The sequence below is a fragment of the Marmota marmota genome, unplaced genomic scaffold, assembly GCF_001458135.2.
Source record: "Marmota marmota marmota unplaced genomic scaffold, marMar, whole genome shotgun sequence".
Taxonomy (NCBI): Eukaryota; Metazoa; Chordata; class Mammalia; order Rodentia; family Sciuridae; genus Marmota; species Marmota marmota.
In genome coordinates, this window is record NW_026000242.1 from 5,125,457 (window position 1) to 5,149,572 (window position 24,116).

Below are 24,116 nucleotides of genomic sequence, written 5' to 3' on the forward strand. Positions count from 1 at the left end.
TAACAGCCCAAGTGTTTCTTTTATTATCAAAAGCAAGTGTCACATATTCAGTGCCTCCAATCCTGTCCCTGAGGATAACCACAAATGTCCCTGGGGTGTAGGAGGAACTTTTAAGAGGAAAATGGCTGCCTGGATCTCAATGTTTTAGCTGATGGTGAGGAAAGGGTCCGTGTAGGACCACTCACTCACCATCCCTGGGCCTAAGGACTCCTAAATATGGGAATGGATGTGAGCTAAGGATTTTAATCAAGGTCCAGCATGTTGAAGGGCTCAATGGTTAAGCCTGATAACAGCTGCTGTAAAGAACACACCCATCCAGGATCCCCTCAAAGAATCCAAACTCCCCAGGATGCCCTATAAAATTCAGTGTGGCAAAAAAAATGAAGTCCTTAGTCTGCAAAATGATGCAAGCCTGGGCCAGATGGGACCACACTACTCTCAGCACCACTCCTAAAGGCATCCACTGGCAAGGACTGCCCACTAGGGACACTGCCACCTTTCTGGCTCAAACCCTAAGGCCCAGGGTAGGAATGGGTAGGCTCTGAAGCATTCAGACCATCTGGACCTCCGGCTCCTCAGCTATTCCTTGGAGCTTTTCCATGATGCCCACTGAGGATGGTTCAGGAGTTGGGGGGGGCTCTCCTGGGGCTTCTGACAGCACATAGTAGACAATCTCTCGCTGGCCCTGGGCATTGGTCTGATTCACCACGTGGATGACAGGGCTGGGGGTGTCCTGAGAGGCTGAGAGGGCTGTCCCCTCGCTGCCCCCACCCTGGTCTTCCACTTCTTCCTTAAGTCCTGGCTCCTCCAGCACTGTTTCAAGAATGATGCCCTGCAGACTGCTCTCATTCAGTGATGCTCCCAGGCCTGATCCCTCTTGGGGCTGCCTCAGTAGTTGCTGTGTCAGCTCTACACTTTCATAGCGAACCAGCTGCAGCCGCATGTAGCCATCTTCATGTTCCTTGTACCTGATGAAAGAGAAGCAGCAAAGACAGGCAAGATGCAAATGGCCTGGATATTGGCAAGTTAAGAGACAGACATGAGGGATGGAAGTCCTAGGATTCAAAGTGATAGGACAAAAGGTCAAAAATTGGACTATGTAAAAGTAAAAACAAAAGGGAAGAATTGTTACCCCAAATTAAAAATTTTATATAGAAACCCAATCTGAGAGACAGAGAGAGACACCTATATGAAAGGGCAGGAGCATCAAAGGGTTTATGAGAAGACCATGGAGCTAAGGGTCAAGATCCTTAGGTTCTAACACTAGTTCTGGTCACAGGACATTATGTACCATTTGGTGGGTTTGGCACTGTGCCTTAGATTAAAAAAAAAAAAAAGTCAGAAAAACAATCTTTGCTCCACCTCTATTCTCAGGATCTAGCCTAACATCTAGCCCAGATGGTACACATCAACAAACCAACAAATTCAAGGTTTTTAACTTGTTGGAAAATGTATGAAGAGCTGGGGATACAGCTCAGTTGGCAGAGTGCTTGCCTTGCATGCACAAGGCCCTGGGTTCAATCCCCAGCACCACCAAAATATAAATAAAATAAAAAAAGAAAATATATGAAAAAAATGTGAATGTGGGGTGGGAGTTAAAAGACATACCGAAAACGGGGGTGTCCTGAGGGCCACTTGAACTGGTGCTTCTTGCGAAGGTGCACAGTGAGGTTGTTGCCACGAGTAAAACATTTGTCACACACATGACATTTGTACCTTGGCTCTGAGTCTCCCTGACGGGGAGGGGAGGGAGAAATGAGGCTAGTTCTTCACCCCAGGTTCCCTCACACTGCTCCTAACCCTTTCCCACCAACAGCCCCACTCACTTCATGCACTTTGCGGTAATGGGACTTGATAGAGCAGAGGGACCGGGCACTGAAGCTGCAGTTCTCAAAATCACACCTGTAGGCTGGCTCCTTGCTGTGGGTGTCCAGGTGCTTTCGCAGGTCAATCAGATTCTTGCAGCTGCCAGGAGAAGTCAGAAGGGGTTGAAGGGCGTGGGAGACCATGGAAAATTAGCTCTTTTTTTTCTGGCCCCTAGTTCCTCTTACCTGTAGTCACAACAATCACATTTAAAAGGCCGGTCCTCACTGTGGCGAAAGCGCATGTGATTGCGGAGAGAGGAAGGCAGCGGGCAGGTCATGTCACACAGAGGGCACTTATAGTGATTCACTGAGAGAAACAGAGAGGAGGCTGAGATTTGAGGACTCTAGAAACTTGTAGAGCAGGCAGGGAGGTTGGGGCGGCAGGCCACTCACCATGGTTGCGCATGTGGTCCCTCAATAGCCGCTCTGTGGCAAATCTCTTGGAACAGTGAGAACACTGGAAGCGCTGCTCTGGGTGGGGTGAGCAGAAGAGAGAGGGACTATGCAGAGCAGTGGAGAGGCATGGAGAGGTGAGGGGAACCATCCCAGCAGAAAGGAACCACCCAAGGAACAAAAGGGAGCTTAGGGAGCTATGGATGGGACTTGGAGTCGAGAACCTGAGTTGGAAGTCCGGTTTTACCACTTACTAGCTGTGTGATCTCAGGTAACTGATTTAACCTCTCTGAGCCTCAGTTTCCTCATCTGCAAAAAGGGGGATAAGAAGCCTACCTCATGGGGCTGTTGTGAGGACTCCTTAGATAACTGTATAACAATGTCTGATCATAGACTATGGGAAGTACCTGAACCCAAAATAGGGAGGTAGCCAAGGTACAGATCTTTTCAGTGGCCACCTCCCCTGGGAAAATGCCCTCAACCCCTCTCCAAGCAGAACAGCCTGCAACCACCCTCTTCTCTCTGGCTGCTTACGATCCAATGAGGTCTGGCGACGGATGTGATCTAAGAACTTGGTATTGTTGGCAAACATGCCCCCGCAGGTGGGGCAGGCCACCACCTTCTCCTGGGTGTGGCTACGGAGGTGTTCTCGAAGCTTACAGCGGTCCTTGAAGGTGCAGGTACAGCCTAGGAAGGAAGGCCTAGTCAGGCTAGCCACCCCTCCCCTTGAGGCTTATCTGCAGGACTGGTCCTACCCCTGGCTCCCCTAGCACCTCAGCACCCTCAAGTTTCTGGCAGAGGCCAGAGCAAAGAGGTGGCCCTACCTTTCCAGCCACACAGCACCACGTGATTGTCCTTGCCGACTGCTTGGTTTTCACAGCACAGGCTGTGTGCTTCCACATGCCGATAGAACCACTCGGGATTGTCGAAGGAGCTCTGTGCCAGGGCAACTTGGGGTGAGGACGGAGGGTGGGTGGAGGGACTCTTACCCCTATGTGTCCAAAGGGGGACTTCTCAGATTTCTCCCAAATTAACTTGGTAGGGATGGGAAACTGAGGAAAGGCACTACAGAGAATTAGAGAAATACTAGCAGAAATACAAAGCACCCTGGAAAGAGTCAAGGCAAGGTATCTTGAGTTAAGATCCCCAGCTTCCTCTCCCCACTATTTCTGGTACTGCCAGCTGACCTCACAATGTTCCCATAGACACAGGAAGTGGTCAGGGATGTCAGGAATGACGTTCCGGCTCTGGAAGTCCAGGATGCAGGGGCTGAGGTCAGCCTGGTTTTGCAAGGCCTGCAGCCCCCACTGTTTCAGCTTGGTGTGGTAGCAGTGGAAGTAGACATGGCGGATGAGGTCAGCAGAACTGTCCAGAGAGCAAAAGCCACATTCCTGCCACAAGCAGGAGAATTCTTCCTCTGCAGAAAGGGGTTTAGAAGGAAGAGTCTGATACTTTCCAAGGCTCAGCTTGCCTTCCACCTGAGGCACTTAGTAGTACTCTGATCAAGTTATCATGAGTTCATTCAACAAATACTGGTAATTAATGACTACCAGTTATGTTTCAGGCACTGGGAATATAACGAGTAAAAGAGTGCTAGTCCTGGGCTGGGGATGTGGCTCAAGCAGTAACGCACTCGCCTGGCATGCGCAGGGTGCTGGGTTCGATTCTCAGCACCACATAAAAATAAAATAAAGATACTGTGTCTACCAAAAACTGAAAAATAAATATTAAAAAATTCTCTCTCTCTTAAAAAAAAAAAAAAAAGAGTGCTAGTCCTTGCCCTCTCATAGCTTTCAGTCAGGAAATAAGAACACTGATCAAATAATCACAACTAAATATTAAACTGTGACTAGTGATAAGTGCTATGGGAGGGAGAAGGTACTATAAAAGTATTAAACAGGAATAATTTTATGTATACAGAGGTGTCTTGGGAATTGTCCCTGTGCTGAGAACTAAAGGACGAATATTTATAAACAGGTGAAGAAAACATGTGATCTAGATAGAGGTAACCGTGTGTGTAAGGTCTATGCCAGAAAATCGGAGACCACAAGTACAGATGGCATGCATGGCATTTGCTCAGTTTCTGCAGTTCCTGAGAAAGATGTGGCCTTTCAACCTTGAAAACCTTCAGTCCTCCTTTCTCTCCTGTTCTGCTGAAGATCTGCCTTGCCTAGGAAGGCCCCATCAACTCTTCCAACCCACTTCCCATCTCTTTTGTATCTCTAAGCACCATTATTTTCAAAGCTTTTTAGGAATTTGCTTGTTTTGGAAAGTAGGTACTTCAGAAAATATAACCATCCCCTAATTTCTCTTTTGTATAAATATTATTTGACTTTATTATAGCTCATAGTCTCCTGATGGAGAACAGATTTTGAGGTGGGAAGACAGCATTTTCTTTTTTGGTACTGGGGATTGAACCCCGGGGGACTCAACCCCTGATTTACTTCCCCAGCACTATTTTATATTTTATTAAGAGATAGGGTCTTGCTAAGTTGCTTAGGTCCTTACTAGGTTGCTGAAGCTGGCTTTGAACTTGCAAGTCTCCTGCCTCAGTCTCAAGCCACTGGGATTACAGGCTTACAGGGGTTTCCACATTTTCTGTAGGAAAGTCTTTCAAACTGTGCTGTGACCCATTAGGGGGTGAAGTCAATAACATGGACTGCAGACTACATTTTTTTTTAAATAAAAGAGAAATATTTCAGAGATCATTTAATAAGTATTTTGTTTCAAGAATTTCAAAATTTTTGTGTACAAGGTTACCATAAAAAATATATACCTAACTGATGGTTGTAGTTTTCAAAAAGTGTGTATGTATTGCAGGGAGACCCTGCCACAGATTACACAATGCAATCTTTTTTAAAAATATAAAAGCAGTCAGGTGCAGTGGCACACCACTATAACCCCAGTGACTCCAGAGGCTGAGGTAGGAAGATTGCAAGTTCAAGCCCAGCCTGGGCAACTTAATGAGACCCTTTCTCAAAAGAAAAAATAAAAAAGGCTGGGGATATAGCCCAGTGGTAGAGAACCTATGGGTTCAATCCCTAGTACTACACAATCAATCAATATATAAAAGTGCATTTATCTGTATTTAATATACATATACACAGGCAGAGGGAGGTCAAAAAGAATGCTCAATAGAAGTACTGTCAGTAACTAACTGCCTCTTGGGGCTGAGATTGTGGCTCAGTGGTAGAGTATTTGCCTAGCATGCACGATACCCTGGGTTCAATATCCAGCAGAAACATGCACACACAAAAAAAGGTAATTTTCTCATGATGGCAGGATGACAAGAGTTATTCCCTATATTTTCGCTGTTTTTTTTTTTTTTAAATAAATGAGTTTACAATGCTTTTATAAACAAAAAAGTACAATTAGGGAAATAAACCAGCATTTTCCCAGGCTGCCTCTCCCTCTAGGAAAAGCAAAGTCAGATTTTCCACCTGTCCTTAAGCTCCTTCCCCTTTATGTTCCTTACCAAGGGGGTCATCCTCTTCCTCCTCTCCCTCCTCCTCCCCAGGGCCATGCAGATGCTGCTGCAGGTGCTGGGTGACGTGCTCACAGAACTCCTCCATGGCTGAGCACACAAAGGAGCAGGACCCCCACTCACACTGGAGCCCCAGGTTTTCTTTCCGGGGAACTTTCCCAGGAGGCGACATGACCTTCACCCTAGAGAACAGGAAGAAATCCATAGTTGCAAAGATTCCACCCAAGAGGCTGCTGGGGACACATATCTGGGCAGGCAGCCTGCTGAGAATCAATGAGGGTTTTGCCAGTGACCTGTAGAAAACTGTGCTTTTTTCAATAAGGATGGAGTAGCAGTTTCTCCAACCCCAGGAAGCTGCCTGGTGTTCATGGGAAGGGAGAACAAAAACTAACACTGTTGAGCATGTACCAGGTACTGAGCTAAACACTCTAGCAGACATTTTCTCATAAAGCTTCAGAGCAACCAGCCAAGAAACAATTATTCCAATGGGTGGAAGAACAATGCTTAGGTTCAAAGAGGCGACTTGGAGAAGCACCAGAGTTCAAATCCAGACCCCACTGCATACTAACTACTAGCTATGTGACTTTGGCCAGAATGGGGATGACAGATCTTTTTGTTCTGAATTTCTTATTTACTACATGTCAGGTACCATGTTAAACATTTTGTTTGCACTATGACATTTAATTGGCAACAGTACCCTGTAAGGTAAGCAAGCACTGTTTTTAACCTTATTTGTAGATAAGGACCCGAGAGCAGGAGAGGTTAACTGATTTGCCCAAGGCCACATAATACTGGTGTGTTAGGTCAGGTCAGGGTGACTCCAAAATTCATATTTTTTATATTTAATATAGCCTTCAGATGAACTTAGAAGTACCCTATTTCTTATTGGATCATATTATAAGTCCCCCAACCAGTCTTTTAAAGTGTCATTTTTTTTTAAGAGAGAGAATTTTAATATTTATTTTTTAATTTTCGGCGGACATAACATCTTTGTTTGTATGTGGTGCTGAGGATCGAACCCGGGCCGCATGCATGCCAGGCGAGCGCGCTACCACTTGAGCCACATCCCCAGCCCCTAAAGTGTCATATAATCTGTCTTTGCCTAACCCAATGGTCGACTCCACCACTCTCTTAACACCCGCCATTTATACTGCATCCTTAGTGTCCATTCCCAGAGGACTGGAGGTGTGGCTTATTGATAGATTAATTGCCTAGCATGTGTGAGGCCCTGGGGGAAAAAAGAAAGAAAGAAAAAAAAAAAAAGAAAACCAAAAATACAGTGCTGGGTGTACTTAGACATATAATAAATATGTGTATCAGAAAAATAAAAACAAAGTTGATGCATGCCTATGATCCTAGCTACAAGGGAAGGCAGGAGGATCACAAATTCAAGGCCAGCCTGGACAATTTAGTGAGACTCTGCCTCAAAATGAAAATAAAAATGGGCACAATCAGGCTCAGTGGCGCATGCCACTGGTATGCCAGTTTTCCCAGTGGCTCAGGAGGCTGAGGCAGGAGGATCATAAGTTCAAAGCCAGCCTTGGCAAAATTCAGTGACATCCTAAGCAACTTAGCAAGACCCCTTTTCAAAGTAAAAAATAAAAACAGCAGGGGATCTGATTCAGTAGTTAAGGAATCCTGGGTTCAATCCCTGGTACCAAAAATAATAATAATAAAAATAAAAAGGTCTGGGGCTATAGTTCAGTGGTAGAGAGGATGCTAAAATGCCTTGATCTTGTAGCCTGAAGTTCACCTTCTTGTTGGAAACTCTGATTTTTTTTTTTTAATACTTTTTTTTAGTTGCAGATGGGCACAATATCTTTATTTTATTTATTTATTTTTATGTGGTGCTACAAATCAAAGTGCCTCATACCTGCTGGGCAAATGCTCTATCACTGACCCACAACCCCAGCCTTCTCACTGATTCTTGTTACTCTCAAGGATAGACCTGAAAGAGAATAGGACATTGCTCCCCGTGGCCTGTCTGAGACAGATGGAAACTCTGGACATACTTAGTCTTTTCTCATCCTCAGAGAAGAATCTGGTCACCCTTGACACGAGTTAACACAGCATTGTTGGGTTGCTCAGAGACTAACAATGAAGCCCTATTAGGAGAAAATGTTGACTACTTTTATAATGTTGAGGTAAGAAAGGTAGGGAAAGCCTTCTGAAACCAGAAAATAAAATTCCTAACTTTCCAACTCTCCTACCACTCTACCCACACTGGCCTAACTACCTCAACAGCCCAGGAAAGGAACACATATTGAGGGCCTATGGCGTGTGAGCTCTGTGAACTCTCTCCACACTTCACTTCATTTGGTGTAGAAAAGCTTCAATTCCAATCCAAAGATCATGCTCTTTCCCATATACCATACTGCTTCTCTGGCTTCCTCACCCATCCATTCCTCCTCTCTTCCTCTCTGATTCAATCGTCCCTGAATGTACTACACTCTCCTAAAACTCTCTGCCTAAGCAACTTTTATTCAACCTTCAGAACCAAATGTCCCTTCCTTGGTGACCTCTTTCCCATTCCATCCATGTATATGCAAAACATTCCATTTCTTCTGCCCACAGTACTCTGTACACACTCTCATTGCAGCACTTGTTTCAAAGCAATGGAACATCTGCCTCCACTACAGTTAACAGTTGTTCAGGAAAGGAACTATCATTTATTCCCAGATAGGCTCAGAGCTTTGCACACCCTAGATGCTCAATAAATACTGGGCTATGATCACATTTCAGGAAGCCTTCCTAAATGACCTCATCCTTCAGCAATTATTATTACCTCTTTGTTCTATAGCTGGAAGGGTTAACACCATGAAACTTCAACCCTATTTTTAGGCTGCGCATGGTCACTCATGGTCCTTTTAAGTATTCTATTTCTGCTTACCTAACTGGGCAATAAGCTGCTTCCAAGCAGCCTATATATGTACACTATGCTAAGCATAGTTCTGAGCACAAATATTCTAAACACCTACCTGGTTTACACTGGTGAAAAAGACCTAGAAGGCAGGCTAACTAGAGATCTAGAACAATCTGAAACTTAAGCAAAGCTCCTCAATTCCTTTCACTGTCCCCCTGCCTCTAATTTTTCTGTGTTTCTATTTCTACCCTAGGGAAATGTAGGACAGAATCTGCAGGCAAGGAATTCAAATGAAACAACTAGTATACTAGTTGAAAGCACTGGACCAGCTGTCAGAAATTTATGTTCAAGCTTCCTGTCTCAATGAATTTAGTTCTGTCTATTAAATATCTACTATATGCCAAGCAGTCCTAGGTGTTTTATAAGCATAAAAACTCATTAAGCTGAGAGTGGTACACATCAGTAATCCCAGATACTAGAGAGACTGAGGCAGGAGGATCTTACGTTTGCCAGTCTAGACAACTTAGCAAGCTCTATCTTAAAGTTAAAAGGGCTGAGAATGTAGGTCAGGCCCTGGGTTCACTCTCTAGTACTACAAAAACAATGACAAAACCTCATTAATACAATCTTATTGAAGTAGGTACTATTATTACTGCACTATTTGCACTAATTTTTTTTTTTTTGTTATTGTCTTTTTTTTTCTTTTGGTACTATGGATTGAAACCAGGGGCACTTAATCACTGAGCCACATCTCTAGCCCTTTTCTATTTTGGGATAGGGTCTCCCTAAGTTGCTTAGGCTGGCTTTGAACTTGCAATTCTCTTGCCTGAGTCCCCCAAGTGGCTGGGATTACAAGTGTACACCACCACACCCGACCTATTACCCTATTTTATTTTACTACATTGGGGATCAAACCAAGGTCTCACACATGGTAAGCAAATGTTCTACCACTGAGACACATGTCCAGCTTCTTATTACCCCATTTTAAAGATAAGAAAATAGGCTCAGAAAGACTAAGTAATTACCCCAAGGTCACAAAACTAGGGCATGATGGTACAACTTAAAGCTAAGGGTTTGACTCCATGTTCCTCCTACATCTGCCTGTTTTAACCCTCCTATCCTATTCCCTCTCTACACAAACATACTTATATACACGATACCCAAAATATATTTAATTAAGTAGTTATTTTGTCAGTTTTCTCCAGTTAAGCTTAGGCTCCTAGAAAGCCAAGCCTGTGCCCTATTCAGTTCTACCCTTAGGGCATGCACATACCTACTAAAAGCTCTTGCAATGTTTCGAAGAACTGGGAACCAAACTCGTCCTTAAGCATGCTAGGCAACCACTTTACTACATCCCAAACTCTTCTGCCATGTTTAAGGAAGCTTATAAATTACTATTTTATTTTGAACAAATCACTTAGCTTTTCTGAACCTATTTCCTTAAATGTAAAACAGGATACTAATATTACAGCCATGGGTTTTGGATTCAACAGGTCTGGTTATAAAGCTCATTTACTAACTACATGATCTTAGGCAAGTTACTTTAGCCTCAGTTTTCTGTACAGCACGGGGCTAATTATACGCATCTCACTGAATTCCAAAACTAGACTATGGATCTTAAAACGTTTAGCCTAACACACCGCGATAACTTAATATGTGTTAGCTATTAGTATGTTCGTTTCTGAACGTGAGACGTTCTAAGCACAAATTATGGTAAAAGGACAATAAAGGCAATCCAAAGGATTCCTAACACTTCAGCAAATCTTTGAAGAGGACATATGTTGTATACCAAGACATTGAATGAATGATATCAAGAAAAAGAGGGGCCCCGGTCCTAAACTCCCAAAGGTTCACAATTTGGCTGAAGAGATCGAAGACAGCGACCAAAACAAAGCACCCGAGGCGGGTGATCAAGACAGAAATCCCCCGTAAGCAGACAAAACAGGAAAGGCTCGCCTAAGCGGTGAGGCCCGGGCCAAGCCTTGAAGGACGGGCAGAATTTGGAGAGATATTTCCGGAGGGCAAAACATATCACCCGCGGCCCTACGGGCTTCCGGGAATCCTTCCCCCTAAACGGTGGCGGTGACCGAGTCTTGGCGGCAGCAAAGCCCCCAGACTAGAAAGCAGGGAGGTTCGAGTGGGGGTGAGGGGTCCAGGTGAGAGCAGAACAGCGTGGCCAAGATGCAAGAGGAAGCCTCAGCTAGGAGGCTCAGGAAGAGCCTAGCCTTAAATTGCCCCAGTAGAGCGCACCGAGCCACCAACCCCGCGGAACACCGAGCCAAAACTTACCCAGCGTCGGCTCCCGAGCTCTTCAGTTCTCCACCTCACACCATCTACCCGGAGGGCGTTTGAGCGACGGCCAGCGACAGCCAATCACCGACCTCGGACAGACTGGCAGCCAATGGTCGCTGCCTCTGACGGAACCCGTGCTCACCAAAACACGGAAGGGGCGGAAACGGTGGGTGGTGCTCGCCGTCGAGGCGGGAGTGAGGAGCAACCGGATGCGGGTAAGAATAGCGTGGGTCAGAGCCCGGGCTCCAGGGAGTCTAGGGGCCTGAATTTCCCCTATTGCGCATACTCGGCGCGCGGCACCAATGGGCATGCGCAGTGCTCGAGCTTGGTGCCCTGCGGGGTCTCGTTGCTCTTTGACTCCTTGCTTTAGTTAGCTGGCTGCGTGGGCAACTTCCAGGAGGTGTGGTAGGCTAGCTGCCCAGCGCTGCCACCCGCTCGGCGCAAACTCATGGCCCTGTCTCCATCCTTAGCTGTCTTAAATATTGTTATTTTTGTGCCCGTTTCTCTTACCCCCAAATCTGCTTCGCTTGTCTGCAGGCTCAGTGAACGACAATACCATCCATCCACTCTTTCAGGTCAGAAACCTTGCAGTCATCCGCATTTTCCCCTTACTTTTCACACCCAGTCTATTGCCAAGTTCTGCGGATTTTATCTTTTAAAACAAGGATCTCTTAAATACGCCCCCGTTTATCTTTGCAGCCTCCGTCCTAAATCCATAAACGACGTCCAGCCCAGATTTCTCGTCAATCTAGCTGGTCCCAACTGCAGGCACTCTTGCTTCGCTACACAGCGTCCTCCACGGAGCACTCACTATGATCTTAAAAACAAACAAACAACAACAACAACAACAACAACAAAAAACAGATCTGATGAAGTCGCCACGCTGCTTTAAATAACTCAAAGGCTTTCTATTATCTGTAGGGCAAAGCCCCCAAACCAAACCAAGCCTTTCAAATCATATCCTCCTCCACCTCCTTTCTTACTCCTGAGCCCTACATTTTTTTTTCCAGTTTCTCCGCATCTAACCTCCTATCACTTTTCATGCTTTGTACCTACTCTTTTTGCTCCCTAAAATAATCTTCCCCTTCTCCATCTCACACTTATTTGATTGATTACTACTCATTCTGGTCTCAGCGAAGATACTTCTTTTCAAACCCCAAAGTTTTCCTTGACAGTCCTTTCCTGTATTTCCCAGTACAGCTCCATCACATTATGGATATTATTTTGTTTACCTGTTTATTTGACTGCATCCTACACTAGTCTAGTCAGTGAGGGGGGACAGGGATTATGTCTCTTTCTTCACCTTTATAACCCAATCACTTAGTCCAGTGGCTGAAATTTAGTAATTTACTCAGTTCAAGTTGTCAAATAAGGGCTGGGGGTTGTGGCTTAGTGGTAGAGTGCTTGACTTGCACGCGCTCTGGGTTTGGTCCTCAGCACCACATAAATAAATAAAATGAAGATACCGCGTCCATTTATGACTGAATAATAATAATAATAAAATTTTAAAAAGATGTCAAATAGGGCTGGGGTTATGGCTCAAGAGAGTGCTTGCTTAGCATGCTTGAGACACTGAGTTCGATCCTCAGCACCACATAAATGTAAAATAAAGATATTGTGTCCACTTAAAAACTAAAAAATAAATATTTAAAAAAAGATGTCAAATAATGTACCTTACAAAAATTCAGTGGGATTGAAATTTTATTGACATAATTTTCTGTATCTTCTAACCTAAAAATAAGCCTAATTTATATAATCAGAAAACCCATTAAATGTTTAATAAGTTTAGAGATGCATTAAAATAGATCATGATTGGGGGTATATCTCTGAGCACTCAGCACCACATAAACAAAATAAATAAAATAAAGGTACTATGTCCATCTATGACTAAATAATAAGAAAAAAAATTTAAAAGATGTCAAATCATGTACAAATCATATACCTTAGCATTCATTGGGATTGATATTTTATTCCCTTATAATTTTTTATATCTTCTAACCTAGAAATAAACCTAATTTATATAATCAGACATTAAATGTTCAATATAAATAGGTTTAGAGATGCATTAAAATGGATCATGATTTGGGGTATAGCTCAGTGGTGGTACAATGTTTGCCTAGTATATGGGAGGTCCTGGATTTGTTCCCCAGGACTGCAAAAGAGAAAAGAAAATGTCCAGTTTGTGCATAAGTTTTGTTTTGAACAATGCAAGAGTGAATTATAAATTGTACCTTGCCCCCTGCCCTTTTATTTTGTGGTATTGAGGATTAAATCCAGAGGTGCTTTACCACTGAGCTACATCCTCAGTCCTGTTTTTTTTGTTGTTGTTAATTTTATTTATTTTGAGACAGGGTCTTGCTAAACTGCCAAGGCTGACTTTAAATTTGTGATCCTGCTGCCTCAGCCTCCTGAATTGCTAGGACTACAGGCAGGTGCCACTGCACCTGGTGCTTGGTCCCTATTTAAAAATATAATTCAAAAATAACCTGGGGCTGGGGTTGTAGCTAAGGGGTAGAGCACTTGCTTTGCACATGCGAGGCACTGGGTTTGATCCTCAGTACCACATAAAAATAAATAAAATAAAGGTATTCCATCTACAACTAAAAAAAATTAAAAAATAACAAAATATATTTTTTATCAACTTTATTCATTCAGAAGTACATTTATAATAGTGCTTCATGAAATGCCAATTTCGTTTTAATTCCATTTTCAGTGATGAAAATGACCATTAGCTTTATTTTAGCAATTTCATGAAGAAAAAGTTAAGTTACAGAGCTGTGTGAACTTCAACATAGGTTTCAGAGCAAACTTTCAGTATTGCTCTGGGACCAATCTCTGTTTCTGCATCTTAAAGCAGTGTCTTGTTGTCTAGCATAGTTTACTTCCACCTCAATCAGCTTCTGTTGAAAACAAGCCACAATTTTGGCTGGATAATCCAGACATATGCTGAGATTTGTTATTTTTTTTAATTTTTGTAGTTGTAGATGAACAGAATGTCTTTTTTGTTGTTGCTGTTGTTTGTTTATTTTTATGTGGTACTGAGGATCAACCCCAGTGCCTCACGCATGCCAGGCAAGCGCTCGGCCACCGAGCTATAGCCCCAGCCCCTGAGATTTGTTCCTTAAAAGCTGCTACAAAAAAATTAAAGCATAATTCATTCTCATTAAAAACGGTGGATCTCTTTTGAAAGTGTGAAATGGATAAAGTTGATGAGATTATATTTCATATTTCTTTTGCCCTTTTTTTGTGGTGCTAGGCAAGTACTCCACCAAGCTACATCCCAGCCCTGCATTAATTTTTAAAATTACTATATTTGAAATGAGATCAGGATTATCTTCACTATAACAATATGTGACTGCATTGATCTCTGGGTGCTCAGCACCACAAGCTGAGTATAATTTCCAGTTACCATGTATTCAATCCTAGGTCCAGTGGGAATCTGAGATCTGCCCTCCATCAACAAAAGTTTCCCATGATATTATAAGTTCATGGTGTTTGCCTGTCTATCATACTGGTAAACAAACTGCTCCTTGGTAACTACTATAAGTCACATTTATCAGGCTACAGAAAACAGCTTGAAAAATCTCTCTTGAGTTTTCAAGACCGAGATTTGAACATTTTACTATATAAAAATTAACCAAATACTAAATATCTGCACTTCTAAATATCCCATCTTCTGTGACTAAAATGGACAGGAGCATAGGGAATATTAACAATTTCATGCTCTCTACCCAAAGGCACATGGCTTGAACCCTCTGTGGTGCAAGCAAGTCATAGAATATCAAGGCTAAAAGTAACCTGAATGATTATTCAGATCATCTTTACGTCAAAGATGAGGAAGCTGAGATTCAGAAAGGACTAGTGTCCTGTTCAAGGTCACTCAGTGTGTTTGTGGCAGACTCAGTAACAGCTTACCTGGTTTAAGGTCTGTATAAGATCCAGGAAGACAGGAACCAGGGACAGAATTTGCTGGTATTGCTAAAACTTGCCCACAATTAGGAATAAGACTTTTTATTATGATGAAACACTTGTAAGACTTCCCCCTCCTCGTTTCTTCTGAGGCAATAGTTGATACTTACTTAGCAATGATGATGTGCAGCAGACTTCTAAGCACTTTACTCATTTTCATCTCACCCACAACTGAATGGTAGCTGCTATTACCACAGTCCCCATTTTACAGATGAGAAAACTCAGATTTTATAACTTGCCCAAACTCACACGGGTAATTAGCAGAGCTGGGACTCAAATCCAGGTAGTCTCATTGTAGAGTCCATGCTCTGAACTCTACCATGTCCTGGAGGGAGCAGCCTGCTTGAGAAAAGGGGATGAAGATGCTGGACTAGCTAATAAGACATTTTTGCTGCAACTTCACCCTTCCAGGCCTCTTGCTTCTTCTATCCTCTCTACATGTACCTTTTTCAGTGCAGGAACATTTGCCCCATCTCACTAATTGGATCCCTATCTCTCATCTTTCCATTCTTCAATCCAAAGTCTATTTCCTTTTCAAAGGATAAGCAATTGCCCAGTTTATAAACTCCAATTTGACTTTAATTTAATAAATTAAATTCCAAGCCATCACACAGCAATGGACGTCATCATCCCCCAACATACAGAGGTGCAGCCGTGCTCTTGCTCCATTCACAGTCTTTAAAGCTCCTCAAGCCATCTCTCTGAGGAAGGCTTCCCACCAGGCTCCTGGTTCCCTCCTTCAAACTGAGTCATTACTCAGGGAGAAATCATCAAGTACAAAAATGGTAATAAAGGGGGAGGGAGGAATGAGGAGCAGGAGGGGAGGCAGGGAGGTGGGGAGTACCTGCCCCCCATCCCAGGCGCTGGCCTGGCTTCCTATGAGCCGCCAATGTCCTCAGAGGCAGACACTGGTGCTGGTCTGAGTAGGGACCTGAGGGAGGTATGGGAACCCTTCCTGGGAATTACCTACCCTCCTGGTACAGAAAAGAAGGGTCACCTAGGAGATGCCTTCTGTCATCTGTTTGCTGAGGGTCCTAGACCACGCATATAAATAGAAAAGAGAATAAATAAGGGAGGAAGGACCTGCTGAGGAACTGAGCACCCTGGGACTCCTTGTGGGGGGGCCAGTATCAGCAGGGGGCCAAGGCTTCTGAGGAATGTCCACACATGCCAGGACAGAGCCCATCTCTTACTCCCAGCTATGAACATTCTTCTGTGTCCACAGCAATGGATGCCCACTTCTTGAACACTTCCCACTGCAAGTACCCTTCCAACTGGCTCCAAAGCCCAGGCTGGACAGGGTTTCCTGGAACCCAAGGGCTCTCCTGGCCCTGGCACTGGGAATCCAGGAAGGGGTACAGAAGAGGATGTGGGGAATGGACTGAGAGAACTGTTGCCCTCTCCTAGCTCAGGAGGTAAGGAGGGCCCTCAGAGCTGGGGGCTGGGGTTGCCATTGGCCTTGGGTTTGGATTTGAAGGAAAAACGCTTGATAAGGCGGCGAGAAAAGCTGCCAGCCTTCTTTCGGACACTGGGTGTTGCTGTCGTGTTGGAGAGGTCGTCGTGTGATTGGCTCAGACCGGCTTCCTTCTGTCGAGGCCTCCGGCGGAAAATGAGCTTAGTGCCACTGCGCAGGAAACTCACTGTGGGGAAAGAGGGTGTAACTGAGGCAGAGAGAGTGGCATGAGGGGGTGAGGTGAGAAAGACAGAGAAAGGACCAAGGATGGAGGGTCAGAAGATGAGGAACAGAACCAGTGCCCTGGCAGACTTTCTTAGGAAGGTAGAAGCAAACATGTGCTTTATCCATCTTGAGGAAGAAATGGTGAGTTCATAGCTATGGTTGCACTTGCCCCTCTGATTCTGGCCCAAAGAGGAATGTCACAGGTCAGCTGCTCTGAGAGGACAGCTTGGAATTGGGCTCTTTCTTATGGAGAGACAAAGGCCATGCAGAAGGTGTTCCCCCAATGTCTATAAATCATGAAGAAAAAGGTAGGTTGACACTAACTTATTTACTGCATTCCAGGGTGTGCACAGGAAGTGGTGCATCAAAACTTCAGTGAGGTAAATTCAGGACCAAGAGGACGAAGAAGGTGCTTACACAGCAGGCTTTGGACTTAGGAATCTCATCATCCCAAGAAGTGATGTAGGCTTAAATCATAAACAGATTCATGGTTGATAGGCTCATTGGTCAACAGATTAATATGTTTCAGGGTAAGCCTTTAAAGTTAGATCTACCAGCAGGGCATGGAGGTGCACGCCTATAATCACAGTGGCTCGGGAGGCTGAGGCAGGAGGATCACGAGTTCAAAGCCAGCCTCAGCAACTTAGCAAGGTGCTAAACAACTCGGTCTCTAAATAAAATATAAAAAAGGGCTGGGGATATGGCTCAGTGGTTAAGTGCCCCTGAGTTCAATCCCCAGTACAAAAAAAAAGAAAAAGTTAGATCTACCAGACCAGTCCACGGCCTGTGTCACTGTGAGAGGTATAATCCTAACATTGGCCAGTGTAGAATGTCTTATACTCATGGGGTATGGGTAGGTTCAGCACAAAGGGGAAGAATTAAAAACAAACAAACAAACAAAAAAAGGCAGGCAGACAGGCCTTTAGACCCAGGAAGGGAAAAAAAAAAATGGAGGTAAAGGGAAATCATTTGGCATCCCTTCCTGTCACCCAAGCCTGTCAGATCCAGGCCAGGAACTGAAGCACCAAGTTCCCTTCTCTCCTCTGGCTTGCCTGCACCTTAGGGAAGGAAGGAGAAGTCAAGTCAGCTGAGCCCCTCATGTCCCTAACTGTTTAGTAGGACCAAGGTCACAATACTGGGTATAAAAGCAGGGGGCATCCTTCCAATATCTTCCCACCTTTGTGATCCTTGAGGCTGCGGGTCTCCAGGGCACCCGTAGACCCTGTTTCTGACTCCACATCATCCACCGATGGCCTCTCAGAAATATCTGAACGAGTTGTCTCATCTGCTTCCTGGACACTCGTGGGACTAGAGAGGGCATCTAGAGGTCCTGGGGATGTGGCTGGTGGGTCAGAAGGAGGTGAAGAGGGACCTCCACTGGTGCCTGCATCTTCCTGCATTGAGGCTTCCAGGGAGGCTGCATAGCCCAGGGATAGTGCCAACTCGTCCTGAGCAATGGGCACCTGGCAGAAGGGATGAGTTTTAATGTGCAGAAGTGACCCATTAGGGCTTTTTCCCTAGCCCAGCTCCTTTCTCTAGAGCCCTGTTACCTTGGAAACCCCAGAGATGATGAGAGTGCTGCGCTTGGTGGGTGTCTTCTTGGCTGCCCGCCCACTAGGCTCAGTCAGCTGGCGAATTGCTGTCTCTGCTACTGGGTCCAAGCCATTGGAAAGGTGACTCTCCCCTGCTGGGTGCCCAGAGAATAGATAATCTGACTTCTCCCTGGCATCTTCTTGGACTCAAACTCCTCCTGCCCCACCCAAAGTGGTTTTTGACTATAGTGCATCAGTGCCCAGCAGTCACACATGCCCATTCCCCACTCACGGCTACTGCTGTGGGAGGCATTGCTGGGGCCGCTGCTCTCACTCAGCACAGTTGTCATCTTCTCAGTCACCTCCACCTTGGACGGGGAGCGGGAGGGGGAGTCTGGTGGGTGGGGGAGGGTCAGTGAGCTGGGAGGTGCTTTAGAGTGGCCCCCCTACTATCTTTGTCAAGATGCAGACTTTGGTTGACTCAGAGGTAATAATGATTAAGGGATGATTAACCACTAGGGTGATTAAGAAGATGCCAAGGGGACAATAAGATACCACAGGAACCAAAGGGAGTGAGGAAAGTGCCATAGGGCCCATTTAAGAGTTTGAGCAGATGTCATAAAAATATGGAGAGTGTACAGAGGAGGTACAGGGGCTCCTGGAGGTAGGGGAACTGCCATGGACTCCTAAAGATGAAAGAAGTATGATTGAGGGCCACTGAGGGAGAAATGCCACAGAGGCTACTAGGTGTGTTGGAGGGTCTCCAGGGTGTTAGAAAGTTGAAAATGAAGGAAAGGACAATTAGTCAGTTGGGACTGGAGTCAGAGAAGGAAAGAGACCCATGAAAAGACAGAGGGGAATGTGGACAGGTAGAAGAGCAAGAGTCCTGTATGAGGGATTGGTAGATACAGAAAGATCTGAGGATGAGAGGAGTAGCTGGAGAAATGGAGGGATGTAAGGAAAAGTGTGAGAGAGAGATCATGAGGAAGAAGTGGCAGGATGAAAGCAGAATGCCAAGAAACAGGGTTCTCTTTCCCTGTTCTGCCATGGGTTTACAGTATATGGCCCCTGGCTAGAGCTGGGCTTCCAGGCTCCTTCTCTTTACCTAATTTGCCCTCTACACGGGGCCGGGACTGGACAGTGGTAACAGTGGTGACAATGGTGCCATCAGGCATGATGGTCCGATCCAGCTCAATCTTCTTAGTAGGTGTGATGCTGGGGCGTGGAGTGGAGGGAGTGGGTGTGCCCAGGTTCCCAGGGGAGCCTTCCTCATACTGCAGCTGCCAAGGGGTGGGAGGGCAAGGTGTCAGGGCCTCAGAGTCACCCAGGCCCTGTGACCACCCATTCTCCTCCCCCCGAGGGATCAGCTTCTCACCTCTGCTGCCATGGTGGCTGCTGGGCCCAGGGCTTTCCCTGGCCCTGGGGTGAGTGGGCACACCTGTCTTCGAGATAGTGGTCTGGAGGGGGGGCCCACAGGCAGTGTGGCCTGGCCCAGGAGCTCAGCTGGGGACAGGGGTGGCACTGTGAGCTGGACCCATGACCAGGCCCCACTCAGTACCCACCCAGAGTGCCCCTTTTGCCCCACACTCACTGTCTCCACAGTTGCCACTCCTTAGCACTTTGAGGGTCAGCTCCCGGCTCTGGGGGCCTAGATCCCTGTGGGCCAAGACATACCAGGGAGGGGGAAGATTAGTACACTGAACCCACTCCTGGATCCATCACAGGCCAGAGGCAGAAAGATAGATACATAAATTAGAGTACTGGAGCTCTGATCAGATTATCCTATTCTTCAATTCTTCCATCTTCCCAAGAGAATGGGGCAGAGCCTGAGCATAGATAGCTCTCTTTAGGCAGGCATTCAAATGCTCCAGCCCTACTCTACCCTGACTAGCTGATCACTCAATCCCAAACCACCCTCTTCCATTTGCTCAAGCTGTTCTTTCTGCCAAGAATACTTTCACACTCTGTTACTCCATGCCACCTCCTCCATGAAGCCTACTCCGATCCTTATTCCACTATGAGAATTACCTCCCCACCCCATGAGGTGTGAACCTCATTGGCATGCTTGTACTATCTTTTCTATGTACATCTGTCACTGCCTCAAGCCTGTGATTAACCTAGGGGTTGGGGCTGTATCTTGGTCATGTCTATATCCCCAGGACCTAGGTTAGGGCCTGGCATATGATAGAGGCTCACACCAAAGTCTACTGAATGCAGAACTGATTCATGCCAGAGCTATGCTAGAAGGGTTTCATCCTCAGTCTGCCCATGGGAGCAGGGGTTGGGGGTGGGGTCATTCCTTACAGAGCCAGGTCCTCTGTCCATTCCACCTCGGGACCAGCCCTCATAGGCTTGGTCCATTTCTGTTGCATGGGGTTGTCAAGCTCAGCTACACAGCACAGTTCCTCATTGCCTGTGAGTAACCAGAAGTTGGAAGATGCTCAGACCAAATATGGGAAGCTATGGCAGAATGACAGGGAGTACCTGTGACCATGGCCTTGCCAGTCCTCTAGCTACTTCTACCTCTCACCTCTCAGTTCACTTCCTAGATGAAATGCTCGAAGCTGCCGTAGGAATAACCGGGTGGGTCTGATGATGGATGTCTGAGCCTGGGGCATCACGAGTGGCTTCTCACTGGGTACCTAAAAGGAGGTAAAAAGAGTAATAATCCTGATATAGTGCCCTGGGGATAGGGTGCATGCAAACCTTTTTCTTTGGGTTTCTACTTACCAGGCCTCCAGCGGCAGAGCAAGCCCTGAGGTTGACCATCATGGCTGGCTGTGTGCTGACTATGGCATCCTTGATCAGTTCCTCAATTGTTGAGAGTTCTAGTTGCTCCTCACCTCTCTGCAGAAAGGAAAATGAAGAGTTGGAGTTCCTGCTCTGCCTGCCTCGCTGTTCTGCCTATTCTCTTCCAGCCTTCTCTTCTTACCTCCCTGGCCTGCAGCTTGGGAAGCACCATCAGGCTGAGATCTGGGCGATCAGTGAAGGCCCAGGACACTAGCAGCCCCTCACCAGGGATTTCCTCCAGGTTGACTTCCAACTAGGAACAGAGACAAAGAGATTGGATTGACTTGCCCCACTCCCAATTCTCCAGGACCCTCCCTTGACAAATTCTACCCCAGAGAGGAACCAAACAGAAAATGCTGGGCCAATTGAACTGTTCCCCCGACCCAACTCAGTTGCCCATGTTTCTATCCACCTGTGTTGGTGGCAGTGTCAGAGTGACGTGGTAGGTCTCCATGGAAACGGCAGCTGGAGACTGCTGGGTCACAGAGACTGGGAACCGCACCTCCTCAGCAAAGAGCTGGCAGCGCAGCACCTGAGACAGGTGAGGCAGGGTCAGGCATGGAGGCAGGGTGCTCACCCTGCTGTGCCCTGCCCTGTGATGGTTCAGCAGACCCCTTCCATCTCCCTTGGGGCTTCACCTCTTTGGAGCCATAAGCACCTAAATGAATCAGACAAAAGCCAGACTCCTTTCCCCAGAAAAATACAGATATATACACACATACAACATTTTGCCCATAACTTTAATGGAATTCTCAGACCTCATGAAACCAATCCTTAGATTATTAAAGCAGCCACAGACTCTCTAGGTTAAGAACCCTCAGACTAAAGGGAATCCTTGGGGTCAACCTTGCTCAGGCCCCAAAGAGGGGATTGCCATCCCTTACCATGGTACGCTCTGATTGGTCTACGCAGGTCACATGACTAATGCTGGTTCTGGGTGAGAGTTGGGGCACCTCCTCAAAGGCGATTTGGATGGAGCTCTGAGGAAGTAATGTGGGAATGGAATCAGTTCTCTGGAGCTACCCCCCACATGGTTGGCCTGCTTAGTTGCTGGCTGGGTCCTGGCACTGCGGATGCCTCAGCTGCAGGCTGGCTTCTGGCCTCACCTTGGCTCAGAATTTCAGGACAAGAGGTATTTCCCTCAAGACCCACCTCTCTAGGGGATTGCAGCTGCTAGAGGCTGGTGAGAACTGCAAAGTTAGACTACTCCTGAGACTAGATAGCTTTAGACTGCAGATCCTGGATGCCTTCTGGAATACCAGGAGCCTCCCTTCTCTCCCTCACCATATATCCAAAAAGAGGTGTACATAGGAAAAAAAATAAAGTATATTTTCAACAATATTATATAATAGCTGGGCAGAGAGAGACAGAACTGAGCTAAGGGTGAAAACAGTAGGGTCACTTATTGCAAGATAAGAGCTGGAGAAATGAGGCCAGACCTTCAATAGGATGTGAAAGCTCAAGAGTATGACTCTATCTATATTCTTAGGAATGAAGAACTGCTCAGCATGGCCTTGGGAAACTTCACCAGAGGTACTGGGAAAAGAAGCAACTTCAGAGGGCTCAAATGTCCAGGGTCCTAGCTAATTCCTCAAGGCAGACAGCAGGATAGTATTAGAGCAGAAAGCTCCTTAGCTTAGGTCTTGAAAGAGCTGTTCCCTAATTCAACCACAGCTGTGAAGAGCAGGATGGGAAGAACTAAGAGGCACAGAATAGGCGCCAATTCTTTCTTGAGCCTTGAGATGGAAGAAACAAATCTGCAGGGCTCACATGCCTGGCAAAACCAAGGGAATCCAATTTCTCTGCTCTGATAGCCCTCATCTTCAAAGACCAGGCCAAGGGAGACAGGGAGATGGATGCTTGGAACCTCAATCTCCCCACCCCCTGCAAGGGAGGCCAATGTCCAGCTGAGTCAGCTGTCCTAGGGAGTTGATTCTGACCCAGGGACAAGGTGCATGAAGAGGGATGGGTTCAAGGTATAAACTGACAGATATCACTTGGCTTTCAGCTGGCCAGCTGGGAAAAGGAAACAGGGCAACTTGTGGCCACTTCTGTTTCTGGGCATTTGGGGAGCTAGTAGGGCAAAACCTCTAGACTTGAGTCTGGAAATGGAGACCCCTCTGAGCAAGACACTGATAGACTGTGAAGGCAAGGAGAGGTTGCTGGGCCAGGATGGGAGAGGGCCCAGAAGAGGGAGACCTCTGCCTTCCACCTAACCTTGGTCTCATGATCATGCTTCCTGCCCCACTTCCTGGGAGGCCAGATGCCCATGGTGCAATAGGAGGAAGTAGGCTGGGCTGGGTAGTGACTGACCCTCAAGGGGCAACTCTAAGTTCATTTATTGGAAAGGATGGATTTCCAATCTGCTCTTTGCCTGGATATTTCCCCCCTCAACAAATACACTGCAGATCAGCATTGAGGAAAAGGATATGTTTGACTGTGGCAGTGAAATTACTGATAAGCATGGGGGTAATTCATGTTCCTTGTGAATGTCCCTGGCCACATCAAGGATTTCGAGCATGAAATGTTAACTGGGTGTGGTGGCATGAGGACCAGGCAAATTCCTCCAGCAGGTGCACCTATCTCCCCTTGCCCAACCAGCACTCAGACTAGGCGGAAGTGCCCTCAGGCAGAGGGATTAGCGTTGCTATGAGAACGGTAACTTGTGCCTGTGTTTGGAGCCAGAGAGTACCTAGCCCACAAAAATAGATTTGGGACATAACTGGATTTTTACAACCCCCACCCATCCTCACCTGCACCATTTGAACTGGGAGGGAAAAGAAGTCATGGGGTTCCCCAGTTGATTCCCCGCCCCCATCTCGCCCTCCTAGTATGAGCAGTCCCTCTACTGGAAGGAAAAGCTAAAGGGACCTCAGGGGTTCCGTCCAACTCACCCCGTCCCTGCAGGCCTGCTCATTCAGCGCTCGCACCCAAGCCCGCTGCCAGTTCTCCCGGAAAGACTTGAAGGCAAAGAGCGACGCCAGGAGGCCCCGGACTCCTGGTTCCTCGGGGGCGCCGGCCCGAGTAGCCCGCAGCCGCAGCAGCGAGCGCCACACGCCCAGCTCACGCAAGGAACCCCCCGGCTCCGTGGCTAAGGCGGTTCCCGAGCCCCGGCCCCTCCGGGCCCGCGCCAGCCATAAACCCCGGGCATATTGCAGCAGCCAGCCAAACACCGTGAGCAGTGAGGCTGCGAAGAGGAAAAGCAGGGCCGCCCAGCCCACGTCCTGCTGCCCCCAGCCCAGAGCCATGC

At 46.5% G+C, this 24,116-nt stretch overlaps 2 protein-coding genes across 13 annotated transcripts; both read right to left on the reverse strand.

Moving 5' to 3' along the window:
* Positions 1-10,997, reverse strand: LOC107145782 (histone H4 transcription factor). 7 transcript variants are annotated; one of them, XM_015489744.2, is made up of 10 exons: positions 10,895-10,997; positions 5,734-5,924; positions 3,446-3,675; positions 3,083-3,194; positions 2,793-2,945; positions 2,259-2,336; positions 2,052-2,172; positions 1,827-1,965; positions 1,609-1,733; positions 1-968 (listed from the first exon to the last, which is right to left on the reverse strand). In XM_015489744.2, exons 2-10 carry the CDS (start codon positions 5,912-5,914, stop codon positions 551-553), a joined length of 1,557 nt encoding a protein of 518 aa, XP_015345230.1. In that variant the 5' UTR covers positions 5,915-5,924; positions 10,895-10,997; the 3' UTR covers positions 1-550. The 7 variants fall into 7 exon arrangements, with proteins under 7 accessions (XP_015345230.1, XP_048651760.1, XP_048651761.1 ...); XM_048795803.1 differs by lacking the exon at positions 5,734-5,924 and adding an exon at positions 2,513-2,567 and having other exon boundaries at positions 3,083-3,675; positions 10,895-10,986; XM_048795804.1 differs by lacking the exons at positions 5,734-5,924; positions 10,895-10,997 and adding an exon at positions 2,513-2,567 and having other exon boundaries at positions 3,446-3,475.
* Positions 10,998-15,427: 4,430 nt separating this feature from the next.
* C2cd2l (C2CD2 like) lies at positions 15,428-24,116 on the reverse strand. 6 transcript variants are annotated; one of them, XM_048795797.1, is made up of 15 exons: positions 23,761-24,114; positions 21,751-21,846; positions 21,279-21,398; positions 21,009-21,119; positions 20,807-20,923; positions 20,607-20,718; positions 20,381-20,489; positions 19,668-19,732; positions 19,452-19,579; positions 19,182-19,356; positions 18,369-18,470; positions 18,095-18,231; positions 17,722-18,007; positions 16,869-17,011; positions 16,219-16,506 (listed from the first exon to the last, which is right to left on the reverse strand). In XM_048795797.1, exons 1-14 carry the CDS (start codon positions 24,112-24,114, stop codon positions 16,917-16,919), a joined length of 2,007 nt encoding a protein of 668 aa, XP_048651754.1. In that variant the 3' UTR covers positions 16,219-16,506; positions 16,869-16,916. The 6 variants fall into 6 exon arrangements, with proteins under 6 accessions (XP_015345232.1, XP_015345231.1, XP_048651754.1 ...); XM_015489746.1 differs by lacking the exon at positions 16,869-17,011 and having other exon boundaries at positions 15,428-16,506; positions 18,095-18,228; positions 23,761-24,116; XM_015489745.2 differs by lacking the exon at positions 16,869-17,011 and having other exon boundaries at positions 15,428-16,506.

Excerpts from the sequence above, each read along its gene's own strand:
- LOC107145782 (XM_015489744.2), bottom strand. The coding sequence starts at position 5,914 with ATGTCGCCTCCTGGGAAAGTTCCCCGGAAAGAAAACCTGGGGCTCCAG. Across the intron at positions 2,337-2,792 it reads TCGCCAGACCTCATTGGATC|AGCAGCGCTTCCAGTGTTCT; the intron begins GTAAGCAGCCAG and ends CACCCCACCCAG. Across the intron at positions 1,734-1,826 it reads ATTACCGCAAAGTGCATGAA|GGAGACTCAGAGCCAAGGTA; the intron begins GTGAGTGGGGCT and ends CCTCCCCGTCAG.
- C2cd2l (XM_048795794.1), bottom strand. The coding sequence starts at position 24,114 with ATGGCTCTGGGCTGGGGGCAGCAGGACGTGGGCTGGGCGGCCCTGCTT. Across the intron at positions 21,847-23,760 it reads AGCAGGCCTGCAGGGACGGG|AGCTCCATCCAAATCGCCTT; the intron begins GTGAGTTGGACG and ends TTACTTCCTCAG. Across the intron at positions 18,008-18,094 it reads TCATCTCTGGGGTTTCCAAG|GTGCCCATTGCTCAGGACGA; the intron begins GTAACAGGGCTC and ends CCCTTCTGCCAG.